The 19,069-nt window shown below is 39.6% G+C and overlaps 1 protein-coding gene across 1 annotated transcript; it reads left to right on the top strand.

Annotated features, from left to right (window-relative positions):
* Window positions 1–14,930: 14,930 nt before the first annotated feature.
* LOC104442551 (purine permease 21) lies at window positions 14,931–16,201 on the top strand. Its single transcript, XM_010055967.2, is given in 2 exon segments — window positions 14,931–15,768; window positions 15,771–16,201. Coding segments are annotated over 2 exon segments (1,149 nt in total). The 3' UTR covers window positions 16,082–16,201.
* Window positions 16,202–19,069: the final 2,868 nt, after the last annotated feature.

The raw sequence follows: 19,069 nt of genomic DNA, 5'->3' as shown, positions 1-19,069 counted from the left end.
CCCTAATTTTCATTTGTCTCTCTCTTATATTCTTTTTTTACTCTCCCAATCTAGTTTTAGATCTAGGACTCCCAATTTTATATCTGGAAGCTTTTCTCTTTAATCTTATTCTAGATTTAGGAGTATTAATGAATGAATGCTCCACCTCCAATTTCAATGGTGCTTACAACAATATGGTGTGCTTGTTCAATGTGTTTTTGTTAAAAACTTTGGTAGCTCGCACTTATTAAAGGACTTGCTCTCATAGGTGACAGATTTGAGCTTGTTCAATATATTTGTATTTATGTTGTCTTTGTACGATAATGGTGTTGGGATGCCGAATCTAGGTGCACACTGTCTAAAGGTAAAGTTGTAACTACAATTGGAGGCCTTGGCATGTGCTTATCACTAATAATGATGCGTGATTCGCTGATCGGCTGTCGATCTTTTCACTTGGATACAATCACAAATTTATTCATGAAGGACAAGTGTATGATGATCTTTGCTAGCCATGATTTGATGATGTACCTTGATTTCTAGGAGCTCTACTTGTTTGTCTTGTTAGGTTGACTTTTGAGATTTCCTATAAATCGTGTCATATATTATTTTGGCAATGAATGGAAATTTTTTTGACAAAATAAAATTGCTGTAGAGACCGATAGAAAAAGAAAAGAATTGGCTGATGCAAGCCATCGCCCTCATATTACGCAATGAGATGCGAACCGGTCAATCCGATGTGACATTATCGTTAGAACCCTAAAAGGGATGACGTGGGATTGCCATAGAATTACCAGTCTTAGAGACTAGCTCAGAGGCCGGCGATCCCCATGCGCCTCATACATAGCTGAAGGGTATCGTATACAAAAATTGAAAATTGATTTCCTTCATAAATTAACATCCGTTTATTTGGCAAAGTATGCGTAGCGAATTCGATATCTTTTATCCCGAATATCATCCGTGCAATGCGCGCGCAACTCCTGTGCAGCTTACACGTGCGAACACAGTCTCATTACATGTAGAATTGATGGGCAAGGCGGTGCGAGCGGAGCACAAGCCCTTTCTACTTTGATCAGAAGGAGAATCCCCGTGGTGGCTACCTGAAAATCTTTGAGAAGACGTCGGCTGTGCGGTCTATTGTCATCGTGCCCTTCCCAGTCCATAGGAATTTGGATTTTGTTAGCATAACAGTTTTTAGGTACCATGAGAATAATAGTTTACTCTGAATCACAAATTCCATCGTTTATTCACCAGTGAATTGAAATTCGGCCATTACTTTTTCCATCGATGATTGGGTCCTCTTCATTTTTAGCGACTCTCATCGGAGAGGCTCTGAATTCAATTGGCAATCTAGCTTGGACCATATTAGAAAACTTGCCGTCATTTTGAACCTTATCCTTTTGACAACCGGCTCCTTCGGCTTCTTTACTTTTTTCTCGGGTGTTGATTGGTCTTCGGGTTGACTCCTCCAAACCAAAATTTTCGATCTAAATTTCTTGAGATTTAAAGTTGCTGTCTGAAATTGATTCATTTGATCAGCTTGATATAACTATTTGAGCATTTGTCTTTTCCTCTGCATCCTCCTCCTCTTCTGGGTCACTGTGAGGTTCCCCGTTAGCTTCTCACTGATCGAAATCTACTGCTCCTCTGGTGATTTTGAGGCACTTCGGTGTTGCGATAGATTCAAGAAATAATGCATTATCAGTTTAATTTTATAGAAGAGAAGATTATTTGAAAATACCGTATCTAATAATTAATTGTTGTTATTCATGAGAAATCAAAATGGTATTTTTTCCCCTGTGTGAATTTGATATTATACAACTATCCATATTTATGTTCATAAATGATAATTGATACTTTATAGGAGTGAGCATGGTTCTAGGTTCTGACAATTGGACTGGTAGGAGCCTATCCAATTTTAGGTTCCAAGATAACCCCCAACTCTTTATTGTCTTGAAAATTCAACTCCAAATTACTGGACCAGATACTTTATTCCATAACATTACCTTTACAAGATAATCTAGTCTAGTATGAAGTGATAATGGCAGATGATGATGAAGACATGGAATCATTTGTAGAAAATCATTCGGTCCATCGGAGAAGTTGTGGATGAGGCAATTGCTTTAGTTTGGGAAATGGTGCAATTAGCCTCACAAAGGAGTCAAATTGAAAGATAGATGTGTTCTAGGCATTACTGGGTAGGGCTAGTGGTCCACATTTGATGGATAGATTCCAAGTTTTAGGTTGGTGGAACCTGAAACTTAGAGCCTAGAATAAATTTTTGTATTTTTCTTGGTTTATGTCTTCGCGTGACCCTGCAATATTCCGTGGCATTCGACGATGATTGTATAATCTGGAACACTAATATGAAATTCCATTTTATGACCGAGACTTTTACTTTGTTTATTTTTATATTTTTCATGTGTCTAAATATAAGTCATGATCAGTGAATTGTAGTAGCAAATGGTAGTGATTAAATGTGATAATTCACTATAATTGTTCAAGTGGAACTTGGGTAGATCTTGGAACTAACTCTAGAATCTGTGACAACATAGATTTCAGGTTCTAGGATATGCAGAGTAGATTCTAGAATTCAAAAAATGAGGAACCTGTTCTAACGAACAGATTTCATGTAGAACCTATAAGAAACCTGAAATTGATCACCCTAATATGTTACATAAGGAATTAACAAATAAAATAATATGAAACAAGTGCAAAAAAAAAAAAATTGAAATATCTTTACCCGTTTTAATTGGTTCCCAAAGGATGATCATTTTTCCGTAATTTTGCAAGAGTGTGGGAGATGGATACTTTATAAAAAAATATGCGTGCATATTATGTAAAGTGAGAGTACTTTACTATGATGGATGCCTTTTAGCCTGGAAAAACTTTTGTTTTGTTTGGTTCTTGTTTGCCCCGTCGTGGGGTTGCGGCGTTCGGCGTAATCAGCTAAATCCAAGCAGATCCCACAAAACTTGCCTCATGATTGAATTTCGATACATCTTTTATGTTTTGCTAAGACACTCCCTAAATCCGAAAAAATTACCCGATCAATTCTAAATAATTGTTAGGATGTCAATTTAATCATAAACTTTTTAATTTGGACAATTTAGTCCTAAATTTTTGTATGATATTCTAATATAGTCCTTTCAATCATTTTTCGCTGAAAATCAATAATGTGATAGTTTAGTTATCATTGACCCTTCTACATAGCACACTAACACATCAACAATTTATTGTGAAAATTGACAGGAGACTATATTGGAATTTCGAGCAAAAGTTTTAGGACTAGATTGCCAAATTTGAAAAGTTTAGAATTGAATTGATATTCGTATAATATGTTTAGGACTGATTAGGTAATTTCCATTCCTTAATACACAATGGAATTACTCAATCCAACCCTGGCGATATGCTCTGTGATAATTATGAATACTTGAACATAATTCAACGAGGTAGGTTTTGAGTGATAATTAATGATTTCTTTTTAATAGGTGATAATATTTTTTACTTGTAATTATTTTTATTTTGATATCCAATTTATTTTTCTTTTATTATATTCATGAAAATTGATTGTGTGGGCCTTCTTACAATCTTATCTTTTAATTTAAGCTTGCAATAAGAAAACATCAAAATCAATAAAGGAAAAAGAAAAATAGGGTAAAAGATGAAACCGGTTTAATCAGCGTTTGACCGTCACTTCGTCATTTTACGTGGGAAGAAAGAGAGTGGAAGTTGCCACTCATCTTTATCGTGCCTCTTGCTGTAGAAATCTCCTCAAGCCCCACAAAAAAATACACATTCTAAGATTAACAAATAACATGTGCTTTTGTCAATCTACCGTCTTTATCTTCCATTGATGAGTTGGCAAATCTCTATTTTTTCTTAAATGATGTTGATTCAACACTTAGTAAAATCTACAATAGTTGCCGGTGATTTATTGATTTCTTTTGACTAGTTGGTTAGTGAAAGATTTTTTCATCGATAACTCAAGTTGACTGATGAAGGATTTCATTGATGACCTGTACTATGAATGAGCTTATAGCTCATTGATTGTTTTGTTCACCGATGATTTATATTTTAACCAAATTTTGATCTCATCAAATGTATAACGCAACAAGAAAAGTAACAAAGTTAAAGCAAGGTGGTGATTATAAGCATTCAGAATATTCGCTCAAGTAGTCGGCTTGAAGATTCCGCCTGTGAAGTAGGGAATTACTTAGCATTTTCCGGCAACTTTTTGTCATGATGACAAAGGGGGCGCATGAATTGCTCATCAGTCACGCGGATTATACATGACGCATATTGGTTAAATAACGACAAGTTGAAATGGACCTCGTGGAGTCAACCGAGGCGGAAGGAAAGAGAGTCAATATGGCACCTTTGTGGCAAGGAAGACCTCATGCGGAAAGAGAGTGGAAGGCACTATTTATCATATTCATGAAAATTGATTGTGTATGTTGAATTTTAGTAAGGCAATCAGAAAAGAACACAAGGATTACGAGGTTCAGCAATGTGCATACGTCCTCGGACAAAACTCTCTTATTTTTGTCATAACATTCTTTTGCAATTTGTACATAGGGTTCACTGCAACAAAAAAGGGAAATTTCAAAAATAGGAAAACTATCAATGTAGAGATTTGCCCATAATATGTCCTTTCCTTGAATAAGAGAGCAAATCTCGCCAATATCGCCAGTACTCCCCCTCAAGTTGGAGCGAAGACATTGTCAGAGGTCAACTTGTTCACCATATCCTAAAAAACTCCCTTGGGTAAAGCTTTGGTAAAGACATCAGCAAGTTGATCCCCACTACGAATATATGGTGTCTCTATTGTCTTATCTTGAACCTTTTCCCTTACAAAGTGACAATCGACCTCTATGTGTTTGGTCCTTTCATGAAAGACCGGATTTGAAGCAATGTGTGTTGCCGCTTGATTATCACAAAATAGCTTCGTAGGTTTAGACATGGCATCACAACCTAATACTTGAAGCAATAGACGAAGCCATACGATCTCACTAGTGGCAGTAGCCATGGCTCGATACTCAACTTCCGCACTAGATCTAGCCACAATTGTTTGCTTCTTACTTTTCCAAGTAACAATATTTCCACCAACAAAGGTACAAAAACCTGTGGTAGATTTTCTATCCATGGGGTTCCCAGCCCAATCAGCATCAGTAAATCCCACAATCTCTGTATTACCATTATTCTTCAACAATATTCCTCTTCCTGGAGAAGCCTTTAGATATCGAAGGAGCTAATTTAGCAACTTCATATGTCCTTGTGTAAGTTTTTGCATAAATTGGCTCACATAGCTAACATAATAAGCAATGTCAGGTCTAGTAATGGTTAGGTAAATCAATCTCCCTACCAAACGCTGAAATTGCCCAATATCCTGTAATGGTGTTTCCTTAGACATAGTCTTATTGTTGTAATCCATAGGAGTGCTAGCAGGTTTAACACCTAGCTTACCAGTATCTTTCAATAGATCTAGGATATATTTCTTTTGAGTCAAGAACATACCTTTGTTAGAACTTGCTACCTCTATCCCCAAAAAATGCCTCAATTTTCCAAGATCTTTAATGTCAAACTCCTTGCTCAACAACTGTTTAAGTTTTGCAATACCTGCTAAGTTACTGCCAGTAATAATAAGATCATCAACATAAATGATATTAACAACAATACCTTCACTAATTACTTTAGTAAACATCGAAGAATTAGCTGCACTCCTTTTGAAACCAAATCTAATGAGTGCAGAACTTAGTTTGCCATACCATGCTCTAGGTGACTGTTTGAGACCATATATTGTGGCACCCCTGAACCACCTAAGGTCACCATAGTTGCCTATTGCTACACCTAATGTTCACTAGTTACATCTCTTAGTAGAAGCATTGTAGTTCATAGTCATTTTTTTTTTTTGAAAACGAAACGGTCCCAGCGCAACGTATTAGCGGAAGCATATCTTAATGTCACCATCTCTCCCTCCAAACAATCATGATACAATGCACACCACTAAATACCATAGGAAAAGATAAAGCCGAGCCACTTTTATTTACATATTTTCATGATGGATTTTCTCGGGTCGATATAACAAAAGAAAGCCAAGATTTCTAGCTAGACTTGGCCATATCCCAAAAGGATATTTCGACCCCTAAAGTGATCACGTGTCGTTCTCCATCTAACTGTGGCGGTTATTTCCAAAAAGAAACGTCAGCTCTCTAACCCTCACGTGGCCATCACACCCATCCTAGTGCGTCGGGCGGTGGTGACGGCAACATCCCCCTAAACACTCTATCTCGGCGGATATGAACTGACAGAAACTCCTGGATGACAGGGCCCTCAACCAGGCCTACATCGTACATAACCAGCACTCGCACTCGCACAAATGTCAATCCAGGGACAGTGACGCAGTCAATCTTTGTACACTCTACCTCTACACCCGATGGAAGGCCATAGAAGGTGCCCCGCGTGACGATAGGGAGTGGCATCTTTCTAATCTGAAATGTTGGTCCTCGAAGGGGTGAGTACAGCCACTCAGCAGGTAAAAGATCCAATAACCACTCAATGCATCACACAGTTCAATCATATCATAGTACATGCCATTCATGCATCCAAGCATAACTTACCTTGCAACCATGCATATGCAATCACACTATATGTACATACATTCTCATATCATACACATATCATCATGCCATAGGTGATCATCATCATATCTCACACACATCATCATGCCATATGTGATCATCATCATATCATACATGCATGTCATCATGCCATAGGTGATCATCATCATATCTCACACACATCATCATGCCATAGGTGATCATCATCATATCATACATGCATGTCATCATGCCATAGGTGATCATCATCATATCTCACACACATCATCATGCCATAGGTGATCATCATCATATCTCACACACATGATCATGCCATAGGTGATCATCATCATATATCACACACATCATCATGCCATAGGTGATCATCATCATATCATACATGCATGTCATCATGCCATAGGTGATCATCATCATATCTCACACACATCATCATCATATCATATATGCATGATTCAATTTCCACTTTTATCTTTCAATTCGATCACCACATCTCTCTTTTCCGGGATCAGTAATTGCATCCCATACTTAATCACTCGCACCCCAACCTGGCATCGCGAGAAAACCTCCGGCACACACCACCGGGCATCCGGTACCCCCACATTCCGGGCATCTCGCATCCCAACTGGCATCACGAGGCATCCCCTCGGGCACAAACCTCCGAGGCTTCCGGCACCCAACCATTCCAGGCATCTCGAAACTCCCGAGGCCATCCGGTTATGTATCTCAATACAATCCGGGCATCCGGCACCCCCCATCCCGGGCATCCTGACACTCCCATGGCATTATCATCCGCCTCCAACAGTTTCCTCATTTAACATAATTCACTTTATGTCTCAACATCAACATGGCACATAATGCAATGGCAACCAAGATCACTTTCATCATTTTAATTCTTATATGCATTTCCAATCATCATCATACATGCAGCAAGATATAATTACTAATGACAATACAATCCATGGAATCCATACAACTTAGAATAGTCCATAAATCATGCCTTTTTGAACTTCACTAAATTTCAGCTTGTACAATTTTGGAAAACATTTAAATTAAATATCCATATCATCTTCAAAAATCACAAAATCAGAGAATATAATAGAAAAGACATAAAGATAACAATTTCATGAAGAACACATGCCCAAAAGAGCTTCACACAAAAAGATATAGTTCACATATTGCAACATGCAGAATTCGGACAAAGTCAGATTGCACAGTTTTTGAAATATTTCGATTAAAATACCCTAATGACCTCCAAAACTTCTGAAATTTTACCAGGTTATATTTGAGACTCTAAATTATATTTTTCATGAAGACATCTAGGCTATATTCGTTCTAGATAATTTTCTATAGGCGGTCGAAGCTCCTGCTTCTAGCACCAAACGGTTCAGTTTAACTATCTCCGAAAAATCGAGATTTCATCTACTTATCTTTCTTCGTTTCCTCTGAAATTTTGATATGTTTTGCTTCAAGAGGTCCCCTACAACTTTAATTAAGGGATCTAAGTAAGATTCTCAAAGAATAGTCTCCATGTAGGTCTAGGAAGTCTCGGGTATCCAGTACCGTGTTTCCAGATTTACCGTCTTCAAAGGAAAATTGTTTCACTAGGCTACACTTGCTCATTTTACCTAAAATTTGAGTATGTTAGTCTTTAAGATATTCTCTACAACTTTCATGAATAAGTAGAAGTGAGATTCTAAATAAAAAGCAACATGCAACACACAAAACCACCAAGAGGTTGACAAAACAGTTCCAGATCTAGTGTCTTCGTAGGAGGAGGGTTTCGCCCCTTAAAACTCAACCTTTTTGTCTCAAATTTTAGTATGTTATACTTTGAGATGTTGTATACAACTTTCATGCAGGAATAGAAGTAAAAATACAACTCAAAATATGCATGAAAGCCCCTACAATATTCTGGGTCGGGCGGTATACACGCAAACAGCAAACCATTTCAAAAACGAAGCATTCTAGGTTCGGTTTCTCACTCCTAATCACCCAAAAATCAACACCATTCCAAACATACATGCAAGAAACACATGCAAGAGTAGAAAGTGGATCCTAACTTGCCTCTAAGATCAAGCGAACGACGGCACACGGACGGCGACGGGCGGACGAACGGCGAGCGGCTCCTTCTTTCTCCTCTCTCGGTTTCCCTCTCTCTCTTGCAACTTCCTCTCTCTCTCTTGGCTTGGACGAAGCCCTCTCTCTCCCTCTCTTTCTCACCTTAACCGGCCACTATTCCCCCTAATGGTCTTTCCTTCCATCATTAGCAATGATTGTTAATTGCATGATCTACACTTGGCAATTTGGGAGAGACACATGGTCTTCTTCATGCAAAAATGGGCCTCATCTCTCGGCTGGGCTTGGGCTAGCAAGTGGGCTGGCGACAACTCCTCCTTGGGCTTCAATGGGCCGGCCATTTTGGCCCATCAAAGGTCCATGCTATTGGGCCTAAGGCCCAAACCTAATTAAATCCCAATTTTACTTTTAATAATTCACTTTTAATTCTTTCTTTTATAGATTTCAAGTTTTAAATTTCACATGGCCAAAATCCTGTAACATTTAATCTATAGGGATTAAATCTAAGAGGTGCATAGCCAAGAATAAATTCTTCTTATTAATTTATCCTATAATACTAATTTTAAGAACTCATGAACACAAGCATATAACACTTAGTCTTAAGAGAAAACTAATGGCAAAAGCATAAACCATAGGTAATTTCATTACCTAATCATGGGCTTTAATACATCTTAGAGCTTGTCTTGAATTTTTGGGATGCCACATATATTGCCTTCTTTAATTTGCAAACCATTCCCTTATTATTCTCTAAGGGATGTCCTGGAGGAAGATCCATATAAACCTCTTATTCTAAGTCTCATTGGAGGAAAGCATTCTTCACATCCATCTGAAACAATGGCCAGCTACAGTTAACTGCCACTGATAGAATGACACGAACAATGTTCATTTTCACTACAGGAGCAAATGTATCCTTGTAGTCTATTCCATATGTTTGAGTATACCCTTTTGCAACGAGCCGAGCTTTGTACCTCTCAACCGAACCATCACTATTGTATTTGATTTTGTAAATCCACCGACATCCAACTGTCTTTTTCCTGTTTGACAATTTAACAAATTCCCAAGTATGGTTACGGTCCAATGCTTGAAGTTCTTCTTTCATGGCATTCACCCACACACTACTTTTACATGCTTCCAAGAAGGTATTGGGTTCCTGTTGATTTTCAATGGTAGATAAGAAACTTAAATAATTATGGGAAATTCTATCATACCCAATAAAATCTTGAATAGGATGCTGAGCCATATGATATGTTACAAAATCACGGAGCCGTGTTGAAGGCCTTGGAATGCGTGATGACCTGCGGGTTGAGGCTGAGATATTAGGTATCGTATCTACTGGATCTACCTTTGTTGCATTTTCAACCTCTACTTCCAAATCAGCCCCATATGTTGTAATGGCAGCTATATTAGGAACGACATCGACATTAGGGACAAGCTGACTCCCTTGAACAACCGTTGTTGGAATTTCCTCTTGATCCAACATTGAATCCCCGATAAGTAGGATAGGAAGCCAAAATTCAGAATAGTCATCTTGCTCCCCTTGAATTTGATTCCTAGCAAAAAACATGTGAGCCTCATCAAAGACAACATCACGAGAAATATAAACACGTCTAGTACTTGGTTCATAGCATTTGTATCCTTTCTTGACATTTGAGTATCCCACAAACACACACTTTCGAGCCCGTGGATCCAGCTTGTCACCAAATTGAGAATGCACATAACACACATCCAAAAATTCTTAGGTGAGAGATACCAAATTTTCGGCCATATAGACTTTCAATTGGAACTTTATACCCCAACACTTTACTAGGCAAATGATTGATTAAGTAGCAGCTAGTAAGGACTGCATCAGCCCAATATGTCTTGGGTAAATTTCCTGAGAATAACAATGCTCGGGTAACCTCAAGTAGATGCCTATTTTTTCTTTCAGCAACTCCATTATGCTACGAAGTTCCAACGCAGGAGGTCTGATGAATGACTCCCAAGCTACGTAGGAACACTTGAAAAGCCCGATTGATATATTTAGTTCCATTGTCCGTACGAAGAATCTTCACCATAGTGTTAAATTGATTTTTCACCATATTGCAAAAATCTTGAAACACAGTCATAACTTCACTCTTGGATTTAAGCAGATAAAGCCATATAGCTTGAGATTTATCATCAATAAATGTAACAAAATACTTGAACCCCTCCTTAGAGTCAATAGGAGAAGCTCCCCAAACATCTGAGTGAACTAAATCAAAAAACTGTTCTGATTTATGTATACTATGTGGAAAAGGTAACCTATGCTGCTTAGCATAATGACAAGGATCATAGCAATTGAAATCATAACTTAAAGTCATATCAATAGCATGTAACACCCGATCAGAGGGATGACCTAGATGCCAATGCCACAACCGGGAAGTGTCAACAGTCTTCCTTTGTGCCATCAACGCTTCGTTGTTGAGGTCCACCATATACAGCCCATTCTGCAACCGCCCTTCACTAATCATCCTCCTGGTGGTTCGATCTTGAAAAAACACCTTTTGAGGAGTAAAAATAACATTGCAATTCCCCTGATTAGTATATTTGCTAACTGACATTAAATTTGAGGATAATTCAGGTACCAACAATGCTTCAAAATTATTTGAAAATAAATTAATTTGTCCAACACCACTAGTTGGAACATACCCACCATTAGCAATAGTAATAGGTGGATATGAGACACCTGAAGTAATATTGGATATCAAGTTTGAAGAACTACACATGTGGTCTATAGCCCCAGAGTCAACAATAAACTAAGTTTTGGATAAAGCTGAGTAAGCATGGACATTAGCAGGCGTCATAGCCAAATTTCCGGTTTCGATGCTAGAAGCGTTCGTTCCATTGCCATGTATCTGAAGTAATTGCTGAACTTGTTGAGACAAAGCCTCCAACTTGGATTGAAAATCGTTTGGATTTTCTTGGATTGCCACCTTAGCTTCCGAACCCCTGTCTTTGGAAAGACGCAAATGTGGATGAAGAACCCAACACCTCTCTTTGGAATGACCATCGTGATTGCAATGGTCACAATGGAACAGTGCTGGTTTCTTAAATTTTCCTTTGGCAAACCGAGCAGTGGAGTCTCCTTGCTTCGTGTTGATAGCACTATGGGCCGATTGTTCACCAAGCTTTCCTGATGTAATTGGAATTGAAGGCATGACGCGTCTCCTTGTTTCCTCACTTTGGATTATGGCACAAACTTCATTGAAAGTGGGCAATACAGGACTCATAAGAATTTGACATTTGGTGTCCTCAAATTTAGGCCTGATACTTGCTAACAATTGAAAATTTTTATCTTGCTCTTCTCGATTGACATAATCCATCACATTCTGGGTCGCAGGTCTATACTGACGAAGCTCATCCCATTGCTTCTTCATTTTTCCCAAGTGTTCAGTGAAAGATTGTGTTGCGCCTTGCTTAGAAGAAGCAAGTCCTTGTTGCAATTCAAAGATCCGAGATGCATTCCTAGCTTGACTATACATCTCGTTTATCGAATCTCACAATGCCTTGGCTGACTCTGAATATGCAAATATCTCGTAGATCTCTAGTTCCATGGAATTGAATATCCAAGACATCACACTGTGGTCATTTGCTTGCCATTCATCAAATTTGGGATCTGTCACGGGAGGGGCTCTAATCTTCCCGTTGATGTGACCAAGCTTCAATCTACCCCCGAGAGCAACAGTTATAGCTCATGACCAAGGAAGGTAATTTCTTTCATTTAGCAACAACAAAGTCAACCGCTGATTGTTTGTCTCATGCACCTTTGTTGTATTGGATGCATCTCCTGACTTCTTTGACCCATCCATGACGCTTTGCTAGTAATAACAATGATATGACAGCAACAAAGAGAGGAACAAGCACTAACTGAAGAATACAGTTGGTTGTAGAACAGGAACAGTCTCGAACATAAGCAGATCAAGACAATCAGATGTGTAGAAAACAAACCAAAAAAAAAAAAATCACAGGTTGAATCAAACCTGCTTTGATACCTTGTTGAATTTTAGTAAGGCAATCAGAAAAGACCACAAGGATTACGAGGTTTAGCAATGTGCCTACGTCCTCGGACAAAACTCTCTTATTTTTGTCATAACATTCTTCTGCAATTTGTACATAGGGTTCACCGCAACAAAAAAGGGAAATTTCAAAAATAGGAAAACTATCAATGCAGAGATTTGCCCACAATATGTCATTTCCTTGAATAGGAGAGCAAATCTCGCCAATATCGCCAATAGTGTAGACCCTTTAACGATTTTATTTCTCAATTTAAGAATGTAATAAGAAAACATAAAAATAAAAAAAAAATGAAAAATGAAAAATAAGGTAAAAGTTGAAATTGGCTGCAAAAGTCAACCAATTTCCTCAAAACCTGTGTGGTTCACATTTGACCATCACTCCGTCATTTGACGGAGGAAAGTCAATTAAGCTTTTTCCTTAAAGAAAAATAGGGTATAAGATGAAACTAGTTGAAAAGCCCGGATGGTCCACGTTTAACTGTCACTCTGTCATTTGACGGATGATGGCCATCTAAGCTTTCTCCATCAAAATATGTTCATGTTTCTAACTTTCTTGCATTCTCTGCATAATAAAAAATAATTTATGGGTTGGACATATGTTGACATGATTGCCAATTTTGTATCTTATGTAATATGCATTCATCTTGTTTAATGTTTAAATCATAAAGTCATTCAATTTTAATTGATCTGTCACATCACGTGTCACTATCATGTGATGTAACTGTAATATGAAATAATTATTCTTATATGGTGAACTCACCGGTCATTGCCACCAATTTCATTCAAGTCATGCAACACCACTAAGCGATGATCCTCCCCTCTCTATGTTCGCAGCAAACTCCTTGAATCTGAGTCGTGACCTCAAATCCAAGGTTTCTGGTCTTAGGCGACTCCAGATCAGACCGGCCCCAGTTGAGTCGGAGAGAGAGAGAGAGAGAGAGAGAGAGAGAGAGAGAGAGAGAGTTCAACCCAATAATTTGCATTAGCAGATCTAGAGTTTAACCCTATAATTTGAAGCTGTGCATGTTTCAGGGAAAGCGACTGGCAGTACGGGACAATTCTCCTATGCCAGGGAAAGTGGCATTTGGAAGAGTTTCATTTCCCCTTGAATAATAAATAACCTTTTTTCCTCAACGAAAATATATATTTATCAGGTATATATAAGTTAGAAAATGTAGCACGCGGGACGGCGTGCTTGCATAGAAACCTCCTCTTCTTCTTTCATCTCTTGTTGGTTTCTTGTTGACACTCCCTCAGCTTTTATAGCATCTATCACCCTGTTCTGGGTTCTCTCTCTTATCTCCGACATGGGAGAACTAGCTCATCATCATCCTCAGGAACTGCAACTCCACATCTCGGGTAAGTCCAATTTTCGAGGAGTTTACCAACATCTGAATAAATTGACTTATGCAATGGAATTTACGCATCGATCATGAGAACAAAAATGATGCGTCGAATAGAGATGGGCACAATAGAAGGGGGAGAATACAACCACCATGCATATATTCACTTCTCTCCTGCAGCTCTGTGTTTTGTTTTGTATTGTGTTTTGAAGATCCAGATGTTTAAATGTTTCATTTGAACAAGCTGAAACTTTCAACACTAGAAGATCCTACTCCAGGACTTTTGATGAATCCTAGGACGTTTAATTTCTGCTTCTTCGCCTGGACAAGCAACATTACAAAAGTGCCCTTTTGACCTGAAATATTTGATCATCCTTCATTTTTGTTTTTGTGAGTCTACCATATTTATAGTGAATCACGCTGTTAATGCCGACCAAAAATCAATATCTACATCAATTTGAAATTCTATGGTCCCACATGTGATTCTATATACACATCATGGTGAATCTAGTGAATATGGAATTGCATTTATCAATACTAACTGTTCTCCAAAAAAATAAAGGGTCTAGATCCTAGCGATTTCCCCAGAAAGATGAAGCTCTAGTTCTTCGCACGAAGAAAAATGAATAGAAAGTAAATGTTTAACTTAAACACGTTGTCTTGACACATGTTACTTTGTTTGCTCAAATTTAACAAGTATAAAATTAGGTAATTCATACGTTTGATATAGACACAACTTATTCGAAATTATGAAATTGGTTATAGTCGAAATAGTAGCATTTCTGATTCATTGTGACTAGTCGTTGAATTTATTTGGATTCCACCATTTTTAGTGTCATTTATGTTCTTTCTCTCTTACCAATTGAATTGCTGTCCAACATATGACAGATAATCAAGAAGCCAAAGAAGGGAATTCATTCGAGCCCACTAGCATCATCACCGATAGTCAAGCAACAATAACTTCTAAACCCAAGAACTCCTGGTGGTGGATTAGAGTGGCTCTCTACTCACTCTTTGTTCTCTCTGGCCAATCGGTGGGCACTCTTCTTGGGACGCTATACTACAAAAAAGGAGGCAACAGCAAGTGGCTTGCCGCGCTTGTCCAGCATGGGGCCTTCCCAATCCTCCTCCTCCTCTACTTGATCCCCACACCCAAACAACCATGCGACCCTAATAACCCACACATCCAAACAAACCCACAAGCTCAATCTCAAGCTCAATCACAGGAGCCATCTCTCAAGGGCCTTGCCCTTGTTTACCTCTCTCTAGGAACAATTGTGGCCCTAAATGGCTATTTATACTCAGTTGGCCTCTTGTACCTCCCTGTCTCCACCTACTCCCTCATTTGCTCCTCCCAGTTGGCCTTCAATGCCCTTTTCTCCTTCTTCCTAAATGCCCAAAAGTTCACCCCCTACATCATCAACTCTCTAGTCCTCCTCATAACCTCCTCAACCCTCCTCGTGTTCCAATCAAATTCAGAAGACCCCAAGGGGGTTTCCGCAGGGAAATATGCACTGGGGTTTGTGTGCACCATTTTAGCATCAGCTGGTTATGGGCTTCTGTTATCCTTAGACCAACTTTGCTTTAGGAGGATCATAAGAAAAGAGACGCTTAGGGCGGTTTTGAACATGATTGTGTACCCATCTTTAGTGGCTAGTGCGATTTTTGTGGTAGGGTTGTTTGGGAGTGGTGAGTGGGAGCATTTGGGGAGAGAGATGGACAGTATGAGCTTGGCAAGGTGAGCTATGTGATGAACTTGGCCGGGACGGCAATTGCTTGGCAAGTGTTCACCATGGGCACAGTTGGGTTGGTATTAGACTCGTCATCTTTGTTCTCAGACTCGATTAGCGTGGTGGGCTTGCCGATTGTGCCCATTTTTGCAGTCATGTTCTTCGGGGACAAGATGGATGGGGTCAAGGTAATAGCTATGATCTTGGCCATTTGGGGGTTCGTTTCTTATGTCTACCAATACTATTTGGATGGTGCCAGGTTGAAGGCTCAAAGGACGAGCGTTGGTGGGGATGGAAATTAGTGTGAGATCGGCACTAAATGTTCCAATTGCAAGGGTTGGTGGATGATTAAAGATGGTGGATTGTTTTAGTTTGTGTTTGGCCAAGTTTAAGTAGAGAGAGGTAATTTCTTATTGAAACCATATGGAGATAAAAAAACATGGAATAGGTTAAGAAGATTGAAGATGTTGATAATATCTGATTTCTTCACTATGTTTTGATTACAATAAAGGGCATTATGTCTTTAATGCCCAATTTGCAATTTCATTCTGTAAGTTACGTAGGTATATGTTATTTCACTAATGTGACCGTACTAGCTAATGCAAATTATTGGTGCTTACTAGGATTATGTTATCAAATAGAGGACAGGAGATACTTAAATTGCTTCACACGCAAAAAATTAAGGTTGCGTTTTGTCACGCCCCAAACCTCTACGGCCGCATGACAACCCACGCCCATCGAACCTTTACTTATCCTTTGGTCATTCAATTGTGATGTCCCAGGAGGCATCGCTGACCCAAATCGTAATAACATTAAAATGCACAAGCTGAAATGTGAGCAAATCTCCAATCATCACATAGTAGGGATAGTTAAAACATAGTCATATCTATATATAGAAAAGCTTCATGAGTCATCATCTCATACATTGTGAGTTCAAAATTAAACAACCAGCTTCACATATCCGACACACCTAATCGCTTCACCACGACCTCCTTCAAAAATGGGCCTGGGGGTATACCTACGCCTCTAATATGACAAGGGTGGTCCAAAAAGTGCGAAAACCTCTCGTTTACCTATGCCCCAATGGCCTCCAGGGTCCAAGCCTCCCACACGGCAACTAGTGCGAGGTCGATCTCGAGGTCGGACACCTCCCCATCGGGAATGTTCCCATCCTTGGCATCCCAGCTGATGCCGCCCCTAGATCCTCCAGCACTTGGGGGACCATTGAAACTACGAATGGGACCATGGCTCTCGCTGCCTACCGAAAAGTACTTGGCCACAAATCGGTGTGGCATGTGGGTAGGTAAACCCTCATCGACCCAAATGGTTGTGACATATTGTGTATAGTGTGCCTCGGCTGCTCTCACTACCAAGTACTCCATCACCACCTGACTACGCTCGATAGGGAGGCCAAAACGAATTTGACAAAATGATTAAGCCATTTTTAGGGCTTGAAAACATTTCAACAAACAAATATGAGATAAACTCAATGAGTGAACTTATTAGACTTCACATAGGGAAGTCGTTCACCTCGGAAGCGCCCTAAATGTACAATTGTCTATTGATGGAAAAACATGGCAACACACTTCTCGCTTTACTCTTATCGATTTCATAACTTGTATACCTTATAAGGTTATCAAAGAAGATGCATAGGCAATTTCATAACATGGACTTTATGTTCTCGAGCCAAACATAGGAATATACATTATGATCTACGTCATGCGCTCATGCTATGCAATAATCTGAATCTCATCACATACGAATCTCATGCACTTCCCATACACATTTGTCCAGATTATTACGGCCACTCAAGATCTAAAGAACCCGAAGGCTCGCAAATCATCCAATGTAATTGGGTATCATCTCCCCCCATCGAGCACGGCATCCCGTTGACTTGGGGTATTCTTGTAAGGAGTTTCGTTCCGAAATCCATCCGCGAATACATCCCGTTGACTTCGGCGCATCCGAACTTAATCAGGCATTGTCCCATGTGAAAAGCCTCAGGACTGGTTCACGCTCCGCGTAAAACGCATCAGGGTCTTAGGTGATCACATGGGCATACCATCACATACTCAATTTCTTATCTTTCTCATTTAACCTATGTGATGCTCATGCGATATGCAACTTCCCTTGCCAAATGCCATCATTCCATACACTTATATCACTTATATCACACACATATGCACCATTCACTTCCCAAACTCATGACGCATACATATCATGTTTACCTATTAATTCACATGGCACATATTCCATTTATCATTTTTAACCATCAACCCACATGGCACATCATCCAATTGACATGGATGACCACTAAATCGCATGTCACACAATTCAAACAACATGTTTAACCATAGAATCACATGGCACATAACCTAAATAGCATATTTAACCATAGAATCACATGGCACATAACCTAAATAGCATGTTTAACCATAGAATCACATAGCACATCATCCAAACGACATAGATTACCACTAATCCACCCTAAACTACTCCCTAAATGCAACAAAAGCCTTAAACGAAGGCTAGAAAGCCACTCACGGACGACTCGGGCTTCGGAACACGTTGAGGGGAACAAGACGGAACAACAACCGTGGGCTGCTGGTCGCACGTCCTCTATGTTGGATGATGGCTGGTCGTAGCTCCGGTGGCGGCCCGGTGATGGTTTAGTGTTGGCATAGCCTTCAGGCTTTGCAAGGGACTAGATAGGAGAAGAAATGAGCGAGAGAGAGCTTCGATGAGGGCTGAACAACATCGAACAGCCCTTGAGGAGGTTGGTCAATCGGCTTTGAGCAGTAGGGTGGTGATGCAAACGGCGGTCCGATGGCGAGGGCTCAACGGGTGGTTGCTGGTGAAAAAATGTGGGAGAAACAAGCTTGAATGAAGATGAAAATGGCTTGGGGGTTCAGCTACTCAAGGTGAGGGAGAGAAAAGAGAGTTCAAGTGAGAAAATGAGAGAGAGAGAGAGAGAGAGAGAGAGAGAGAGAGAGAGAGAGAGAGAGAGAGAGAGAGAGAGAGAGAGAGAGAGGTTGTGAGGGGGGGGGGAGGGAGGAGCGAGAGTGGTCTTGTCCCTCATTAATGCTTCGCCCCCCAAATCTTCCATATCTCTCAACCCTAGGCTTCCATTAAATGAAGATGTGACATTTTGAAGAGGGAAAAGTGAGAGTGAGGGGATGAGGAGAGATGGCCGGTGTGAGGAAGAGGAGGGAGAGAGAAAGGAGAGGTCTTGTCTCCACAAATGCCCAACAACTTCCTTGTCTCTTGTCCATCAAGGGTGGCTTGTAAAA

Source organism: Eucalyptus grandis, chromosome 4 (assembly GCF_016545825.1).
Source record: "Eucalyptus grandis isolate ANBG69807.140 chromosome 4, ASM1654582v1, whole genome shotgun sequence".
In the NCBI taxonomy this organism is placed as follows: domain Eukaryota; kingdom Viridiplantae; phylum Streptophyta; class Magnoliopsida; order Myrtales; family Myrtaceae; genus Eucalyptus; species Eucalyptus grandis.
The sequence above is the reverse complement of the archived record's forward strand: the minus strand, read 5'-3'. Positions and strand labels throughout refer to the sequence as shown.